Source organism: Sceloporus occidentalis, unplaced genomic scaffold (assembly GCF_023333645.1).
Source record: "Sceloporus occidentalis isolate IW3139 unplaced genomic scaffold, rSceOcc1.0.p SCAF_1, whole genome shotgun sequence".
In the NCBI taxonomy this organism is placed as follows: Eukaryota; Metazoa; Chordata; class Lepidosauria; order Squamata; family Phrynosomatidae; genus Sceloporus; species Sceloporus occidentalis.
In genome coordinates this window covers 280,179,547-280,189,011 of record NW_028316981.1, presented here as the reverse complement: position 1 = coordinate 280,189,011, position 9,465 = coordinate 280,179,547, and the positions used below count along the sequence as shown (strand labels likewise).

At 40.7% G+C, this 9,465-nt stretch overlaps 1 protein-coding gene across 5 annotated transcripts in view; it reads right to left on the bottom strand.

Annotated features, from left to right (window-relative positions):
* Positions 1-1,897: 1,897 nt before the first annotated feature.
* The window catches only part of THBS4 (thrombospondin 4), a 71,347-nt gene continuing 63,779 nt past the window's right edge, over positions 1,898-9,465 (bottom strand). For 4 of the 5 annotated variants that reach the window (XM_089512957.1, XM_089512995.1, XM_089512986.1 and 1 more), the window contains 5 exons: positions 9,036-9,084; positions 6,794-6,990; positions 6,396-6,568; positions 4,605-4,744; positions 1,898-2,102 (listed from right to left, as the gene is read on the bottom strand). In XM_089512957.1, coding sequence (XP_089369083.1) covers positions 2,041-2,102; positions 4,605-4,744; positions 6,396-6,568; positions 6,794-6,990; positions 9,036-9,084 — 621 coding nt within the window. In that variant the 3' untranslated portion in view covers positions 1,898-2,040. Of the gene's footprint in view, positions 2,103-4,604; positions 4,745-6,395; positions 6,569-6,793; positions 6,991-9,035; positions 9,085-9,465 lie in introns of those variants that run through there. The other variant, XM_089512966.1, reaches the window with a different exon arrangement.

Here is a 9,465-nt window from a genome sequence, read left to right as displayed (position 1 = left end):
AACTGGTTAATAAGCATCCACAATATCTCTTCTCTAAGTTCCAACTCCTTATGCAGCAGCCTGTTTCTTTTTAAAGTTATATAAGAAGACTTTCTTGCAGGAAGGAGTTTTATTAGAAATGGGTGCATGGTGCAATGGGTACAAGGTAATAGTGTCCCCCATTTTTAGCACCATGCCCTTAGAAAACCCAGGACACCCATCAACTACACAACTGGAGGAATGTGGAAAAGAGGCAAGAGCAGAGCAACTGTGAGAATGGGAAGTGCAAATGAATGCCATTTGCCAGAGTATCTCAGGTTGCACTTGCCTGTGCAGTGAACAATGGGGGAATAGTGCTTGCCTGCAGGAGGACTTCACCACACATTATGGATTTTTTTTTTAGATGATGAATAAAATGTTTAAGACAAAGTGTTTGTATATTTACTGCCCCCTCCACATTATTTCTTAAAAAAATGTAGCAGGTGGAGACATTTATGTAAGATTATGTATGTGTTGCTGTTGTGTGCCTTCAAGTCGTTTCTGAATTATGATGACCCTAATATCATGGGGTTTTCTTGACAAGATTTGTTCAGAGGAGGCTTGCTATGGTCTTTCCCTAGTAATCACTTAATTGTAATTCCTGGTCTTGGTTACTCTTCTGAATTCTTTTTATGGGAATGAGTGCTTTATGTCTGCTTGGCACTATGAAGACTACAGAAGACAAAACAATCTTCTTGGTTTTACTAATGTTGTTTGTTTTTGTATGCTCCTCATATATTGGCAAAAGTGATTGCTTAGAGTTCAACTGTCCCTTACAGTTCAAGGGCTTGTAGTTCTATCTGTTAGCAATAATATTTAAAAATATTAAAGATTAAATTGTAATTATATCCTGAGTAAACTGGACTTTTAACGTAGCATAAAAATATCATCTGTGATACATCAAATCATACATAGGGCATTTTATACTCCTATAGTAACAAATGAATTTTCAATAATGTTGCAACTTTTCAATTTTTCTTAAAAGTTCTGTTTTCTCTCCCCCCCCCCCTCCAAACCTGGAAAAATAGTTTCAAAATTTCTGGCAATTTTACACCTCTATGTTCCTTTAGAAGTCTAATGTATTTGGGTGACACTCTGTCTCTTCACTGATTAGTTGTCACTTTAGGTGTGAATGAAAAAGCTAGTGGTTTGAGCTGTGCTATGACTCTGGAGACCAGGGTTCAAATTCCCACTCAACCATGGAAACCCACTGAGTAACCTTAGCCACATCACACTCTCTCAACTTCAGAATGAGGCAAAGGCAACCCCACTGCCTCTGAATGAATTTTGCTAAGAAAAGCCTGTGATAGGTTTACCTTAGTGAAGTCAGAAATAACTTGAAGGCACACAACAACAAAACAACAACATGACAAAGCTCATAAACAACACTGCTACCTGATGTTTTTTGTATGTGTGCAAGGGATAGGACTTTTTTCACCGCTGTTCCTTATCACTGAAAATTAATTGCAGTTGAAGAGGTATGACTGATTTTGGATGGTCTGTATACGAAGTACAAGTTAATCACAGTATTTGTGTGAAATTGGTGGCACTTACTTGGTGGGAACATTAATTGGTTTGGCTTGTGTTCTGGAAATACAAAGACGTTCTAGGAAGTACTTCTAATTTTAGATAAGAGAAAGGAGCATGTGTATTTTTTGATACTTGCATCCCATGCATTGCACCTGTCCCCCAAATAATTTGAGTACCTAGTATAGCAATTCCCTGGCTTACAGATATTTTTTTGTGCAGCACAAGGTTAGCCCCTTTGCACACATATTGTAATTGTATTGCAGGATTATACTGCTTAACTGATTAAACCTCAAACAAATTCAGAACAAAGTGAAACCCTAGCCTATTTAATCTTTTTATTTTTCACATTTATATATATGTACATTAAAAATGGTCTGACAGTTTTATACCAATCAGAACAAATGTGTGGGCTTGCACCAAAAGAAAATAATATACACATTTAATATATACTGCTTTATTGTTTGCCGTAGCCACTTGGATTCCCAGCATTTCTTAAATATCTCCAACTCCATACTGTTGAGCCTGAAATTCCTGGAAGTCCTCTGGGATGGTATCTGAAAAGTGGAAGGGAGACAAAAGATCAGTCTCTGTTCTATTGTTTCTATTAAACTAATGAGCATTTTATTTTCAAACTTTAGATTAGTAAATGCTGTATATCTGTTAAGAGACAAGCATAAAGCTTTTTTTCTTTAAAAAAAATCCACTCTCTTGTTCACTAATCAAATATGATGAAACCATGTGTCATGGCTCAGTTCTTTGTTTTGTCCCACTCCAGTCACAATCCTGACAAAATCCCCATTGCACTCCTGCACTGAACTTACTCTTAGGGGGAAAGGCTCCCATCACCACTAAATGGGAGTTTTTCTTCTAAATCCAGTGAAAGGGAATCTTTAGGAGCCCTGGTGGCGCAGTGGTTAAATGCCTGTACTGCAGCCACTCACTCACAAACCACAAGGTTGTGAGTTTAATATTAGCCAGGGGCTCAGTTTGGCATCCTTCTGAGGTTGCTAAAATGAGTACCCAGCTTGGGGGCAATTAGCTAACACATTGTAAACTGCTTAGGGAGTGCTTAAGTACATTGATAAGCGGTATAGAAATGTACTTGCTATTGCTATTCCATCAGGATCACATCTGAGGAATGAAGAGGTAAACATTCCCTTCCCACATACTACACTAAGTGAAAATCTAGATTGGGTGAGATATTAATTTCTTTTTAAACAGATTTTGGCAAAGTGACTTTTTTTGGACTATAAAATCTTCCAGCCAGAATACTGCAGGTTTCTGGGAGTTGTAATCACCAAAAGTAACATTGCAAGACCTATAAAACTAACACATTTGTGAACAACACCTACATTTCCTCATTGACTCTCTATGTGGCCTTCATGGGAACCACATCATTGTGCAGAAAGTAGAGAAAACTCTAGCTCATACATATGCAGGTTCTGATAGCCAAGCCAAAAACTCTAATTGCCATTCCTCCTTATCTCTTGCCCCAAGAGAAGGGCCAACTGGGTGCATGGCTGGTTGGGATTGCTCTGCCTATCTTTGCAGCTTCAGAGTGGAATGAAGAACAGTTGCAAGAGGATGGCACATTTGCTATGGTGAGGGGAATTCTTGACATTTTCATGCCAGTCAATCAGAGACTGGATTTGTGTCAACATAAGAACCCATAAAATTAGCTAAGGTAAGTAGCTCAATCCTATGCAAATTTACCTGAAAATTCAATGGGTCTTCTTTCCAAGTAACATCACACAGACACAGTACAAGAGCTACTTTTATCGTCAGCAGGTATATATCCTTTGGAATGACTAGTATCTATGACTAAGTTACATGTGGCTGGTTTCTGACTTCAGTGCTTGTTCAAACTCTTTGTAAATTGCTTCCAGTAGGATGGCTCCTGCTGCTCCGAGAATCAACTACTTATAGGAGGCCATGGCTAAGATGTCTAATGCTGGTGGAGCACAAAGCTCCACTAGAGTACACATCTGGATGGAGGTGACAGAAGGTATAGTGGTAGTGGAACAGTGTGATTAGTATCTTCCCAGACATTCTAACTGTTAGGGGGGGAGAGGGGGGAAACAGAGCTGTGTCAATGTGCTGCTGCCCTGTGGGTCAACAGGAAAATAGTTTGTGCAAACAGATGCTGGATGCCTCCTTAACCAAGTATTTAGATCACAGTTGGGCAGGATCCAGAGCTCAGATGGCAGCACAACCCAATTTTTGGCTTCTCCAGAATTCTGGAAGGCCTCATTGCAGTCATTATTTTGGGTAAGTGACTTCCAGCTACCTCTCTGGCTGTTTGAATGTTGGAGGATCATGATTTAGCAGGTAACAACTTTGCAATTTTTTTAATTCTTTAAATATCTTTTTTTTTTGCTAAATTTATTTGGGGGAGTGCCAGGTCCCCTTGTGGTTTGGTGAGGTATCAGGGCTTGCTCTGGGACCACATGTGGCCTTCAGGCTGCACAATTCCAACCCTGGACTAAATGTAAAACCACCAGCATAACCAGGAGTTACACCAGCATAATGACCACAGGATTCTGCCCTGCTTCAACCTATGGTCACCCCATGCATCCCATAACTATTCAGATTATTATTATTATTATTATTATTAACCTTTATTTATAAAGCGCTGTAAATTTACACAGCGCTGTACATACAATCTTTTTAATTAGACAGTCCTCTGCCCTCAGGCTTACAATCTAAAAAGACATAACACAAAAGGAGAAGGGAGTGGTGATTCAGATGTGATTTTTGTGAGCATACATTATTGTCTTCCTATTTCCAAAATGCTCTATATTGTGCCAGAATTAATGTTTTTCTTTTCATGTAACAGCCAACTGAAAACTTGTCATTCTCTCAAGTGTATCTTTTGCATTTATACAGCAGATGAACATCAACACCTGAGTAGCCTAGAGACAAGCTAAATCACATTCAACATGGAGTATCTCATATATTTGGCAAAGATACAGACTCAATTATTCAAGTCTCCTACAGCAGTTTTTTTCTCTTTTTCTAGTTGTTCCTTTGAAAAGACCAGAAGATGGTGCAATTACCATTGCAGCGATACTTTAGATTGGACCAAATAATGTTTTCCTGAGAGAAGCAGAAAACACCAAGTCTCCCTCCACGCATGGTTGTGTCTATGGTCACTCCAGAATCTGCCACCAGGTCAGAGCCTTCATAAAATCTTGCCCTTTGAAAATGGAACAGATAGGTCTATGTGAGATTTGTGTCACCTGGTCCTCTACTGATACATATATCCATACAGAACTACTTCCCTCTGTCTTCAAAAGAGCTTATTCCCAAGTAAAGATAGTGCACAACATTTTGCTATCCTAAGACAAAGCTAAATGCTGAACCCCACATCCACCCAAGTCAAGGTGCATAGTAACCAACACCAGTCATGTTACCTTGGCTCACAAGGAAGAAAACACCACAATCATGTTTTCCCCCTATCTGACTGTAAAAATACAATAAAATCAAACTAATTATCTTAATATTTCCTCTTTTACAACAGCCAAAATATGTTGCCTAACGTGACCATCTAATATTGCCTAACAGTAGGGCTACCATTGCTCCTAGATCACTATGTATAGTATGTACAATATCTACAGCGTACGTGGGTTTTGTTGAGGCTTAGATTGAAACTAAATATCAAGCTAGATATGCTATGACAGCACTTGTATGGATCCCATATAATATGTTGCTGAGAAATGGTGGATGTAGGAAGGATTATGTATTCTGCTGTCTTTCAGTTCTCTCTTGCTAATCTCTCTTCTGCCCACATTACTGTTACTGGCAGCATTGCTTGGATCTACACATTACATCCTGGGCTTCAGCACTCATGTATCGCACAGCATGAAGACTCTTCAGAGACAAATTTGGAAATAAAACAATCAAAAGAATGGGCCAAGATCCTGTTTGAGGCTAGCAGAGCACATACAGTTTGGCCAGCAACCTTACATAGAGGCCTGGAAAAGCAAAAATCACCATCCAGATAGCAGCATATCCCAGCAGCCAATGTGAGGCTGTTTAGTTTGGGGGATGGAGTGTTGCACACAGGTGTTATGGATCAGACACTTTACAGCTTGGGCAAAACTATGGTGTAAGGAGACACTGGATACCACTTTATGCAATGTCAGAAAAAGTGGTAAAGCCAGCATAAATGCCACCCTAGTGTAAAGATGTGTCTTGCAAATATAGAGGAAACATCCTGATAAATGTTAAGAGCCAAGTAAAGGGGAGATAAGAAGCTTATGACTACTCAGCTCCCTTTATATCATAACCATACGTATCTGCCAGTAAATGTGTTAACTATGAAATTACACTTCAAAACATGCAGGATTCATCTACTCTGCAGGAAAGGGGCTGAAAAATATTTTAAGTATCCTAAAAACATCACTTTAGTGTCTCTATGGTGTCCATACTCTTTTTGTAAACAAGTTTCATTTCCAAACCACTTTATCAATTTGTCATAACAAGTGAAATTTGCAACTTTTATGCCAAAAGTGGTTATAATGTGCCTTCAAGTCACCTCTGATTTATGGCAACCCTATCAAAGAGTTTTGTTGGCAAGATTTATTCAAAGGTGGCTTGTCCCTGCCTTCCCCTGGCTTAGGCTGAGAAAGTGGGATTTGCCAGCCAGTGGGTTTCCATGGCTGAGTGGGTATTTAAACCCTGGTCTCCTAGTTCATTGCCAAAGGGTGTGAAACATTTTTGGGTCTGGGGTCAAAACTTGAATTTGAGAAGAGTCTGAGGTATTCCAGCTGTGGGCAAGGCTAAAGAAAGAAAAGAATGAAGGAAATTTTTAAAAAGAAGTGTCCTTTTTTGCACCATCACTTTACCTAATATATCCAATCTGAGGTCTGTGTTGGAGGAACCAACGGTAGGAAACTTTATCTTTCCAGCCAACATTTCGAGGGTCTTTCCACAGCAATCTGACTTGGTCGTTAGTGTCCCCAGTGTGCCAAAGTGAATTTCTAAGGTGTTCTCCGGGCCCAGTCTTTGATTTTACAGCCTACATAAAAACAAGTACAAAGACATCTCAAATAGAAAAAGCAGACAATATAACAATATTTTTCCAGAGAATTCTGAGGAAAACCAGAAACAAAAATTTCCATTCTATAATAGGCGAAATTCACCCAAATGAACCAACATTAGAAACCACACTTGATGAACATCCTGTCAATTTAATTTCAGTGCATACTAATGAGATTTTGCCCTTTTTGGCACAAGCCAGTACCTTGAGTTGAATCCCAGGTTCTGCAACAGCTCTGAATGGAGTTGCTTGCCAATAGGTCTGTTCTGTCTGTTTCCACATCACTACATAAAAGCTGGAGCTGTCCTGGTAACCAAAGATGAAGCCAGCATAGTCATCATCTGTCACTGTGTTCACATGGAAAGTGCCTTCAAAATCAACTCCATTGAAAGCTGTGTAACCTGTTCAATGTATAGTAAGAAGAATCTTTTAGAATACAATTCAGATTACTCATGACCAGTGACTGTATTGGCTGAACTGCATTCCAAAAACATCTGGAAACCATCATGTAGAGAAAGCTACACTAATAATTGTTATTCCTTTGGATCCAAGAGGTCCAGTCCAAACCACCTGGAAAACTCATTTAATAGGCAACAAGATATTCAAACCACTGGGCCATCTAGGACCCTGATGCCTACTCCAGCCTTCCCCAACGTGGTGCTGACATGAGGGGATTGTGGTCCAACATGCAGTAGGCACAGATCTACTATTCTCCTCTGTCTGAAATCAGAGCTCAAGCAGGGATTTTCTCCCATTCTGCAACCTTGAGAACTTAGCCAAAGGTGCTGGGGACTGAACTTGGGCCTTAAGATCAGAACCCTATTGGTCACTGGCATAGCCCTAGTTATGCCAGCATAAGTTCATTTTTTAGTCATTGTGTAAGGAGGTATCCAGTACCTTCTTGCACAATGCCTTTCCAAGGGTAGTTGGAGGCTCCTGGCCACAGCTCCATACACATACTTCAGCCACTGAACAACAGGGTTGTACCCAGGTGTCATCTGGCCCTCTTTGCCCACTTGGGAAAGAAGCAGCAATCTTCATCCTTGTCAGGTGGGATAAGGCTGTTTCAGCTGTTCTGCCTTCCCAAGGGCAGCTAGATGATAATCAGATATGCATCTGCTGCCAATCTGTGCCACAGATATGAAGCTCACCCATGACTGCCAATGCATGCCCAGAAGGAATAAGAAGCTTTTACACACACACACACACACACACACACCACCACCACCACCACCACCACCACCATCATTTATTTACACATCACCAGAGGGCCAATAGGATCTTTTCTTACGTATGCAAAATATGTCTCCAGCAATAAGCTATGGCCCTGGTCTTAGGAGAGAAAGCAATATCACAATTGATTCTAAAACTCCCCTCTCCTTGTCCAACAAGAGACTAGTACTCTGGAGATAGGATACCTTTCAGCAATATTTTAAGACAATAACATGGTAAATCAAGAGAAGAAATCTGTGTTTGGGGACTGCTTCGGAACTCCCTCCCTAGAGAAGCCAGTATAGCCCCATCCCTGCTCTCCTTTTAGTGACTGGTAAAAATATTGTGGTGCGGTCAGGCTTTTTCAAACTGATAAGGATTGGGCTTTTAAATGCTGTGCAATTCTGATGTGAAGGTTTGTACAGTGGGCCCTTGGTATTTGCAGGGGATCCATTCCCGATCTCCTCCTGGATGCCAAAATCTGCAGATGCTCAAGTCCCATTGACTTCAATGGTGGCATGGCTGCGCCACCATTGAAAACAATGGCACTTTGGAAGAGCTGCCTCCTCCTCATCTTCTCCCTTGCAACCTCTTCTTTCTCCACCTCCTCTTCCCACCACCTTCACCACTTCCCTGCTGCCACTTCCTCCCCCTCCTGCCTTGTACATTGCTTTCCTCTTCCTTCTCTTCCCGCCTCACCTTCCTCTTTCTCCTCCTGCTGTGCCTTCCTCCTTCTCCTCTTCCCACCTTGCACCTTGTCTTCTTCTTTCTCCTCCTCCTGCCTTGCTCCTCGCTGTCCTCTTCCCCCTCCTTCTCCTGCCTTGCATCTCGCCTTCCTCCTTCTCCTCCTCTTCCTCTTCCCACCTCATGCTGTGGCTTGCCTTACTCTTTCTCCTGTTCCTCCTGCCTCACACTGCACTGCCCCTTTCTCCTTCTCCTCTTCCTCCTCTGCCCCCCCCCCCCCATGGGCTTGCCATCTGCAGATGCTCAAATGGTAAGTCTGCAGATAAGGAGCGCCCACTGTATGTAGTTTTTAATACAGTTTAATACATTTAATGTGCAAATATTCTTAACCTTTTAAATTGTTTGTTTTTAAACTTTATGTCCACATTTTAATGCATTTGTATTATTTTAAACCTGTACTGTTTTAAATTTGTTAGCTGTCTTGAGTCTCTATATTGGGAGAAAGGCAGGATATATGTAAATAAATATGTCTACCAAAAACTGCACACACCTACAGCAAGTCCAGGATCACTGTTCATGGTCTGTACAATTTCCATACCCTGTAAAATATAAGCAGTATAATTAACACAACATAGGACAGGTGTAAAGAATGTTCAGTTTTGCTGTGGTCACGCATAAGACAGCATTCTTCGTTGATTTCCATCTGTACCACCTGATTCCACACAAGTCTCTTCGGGCTGTATTGCAAACATTTCATGGACAATCAATTAAAACTTCACCAATAAAACAAAACTAATCCATATAGGCGAACTAGGCAGCCGTCTAGGATGGCAAAATTTAGTGGCGGCACAGCAGGGTTTTTTTTGTATAATTTTTTGTGTAATTAAACAATATTAAAATGAAAACTCATTACAGCAAGCGTCGTAAAAGCAAGCTACCGTATGACGGTTTCTTTATACAATAGCCAAAACATAAATATG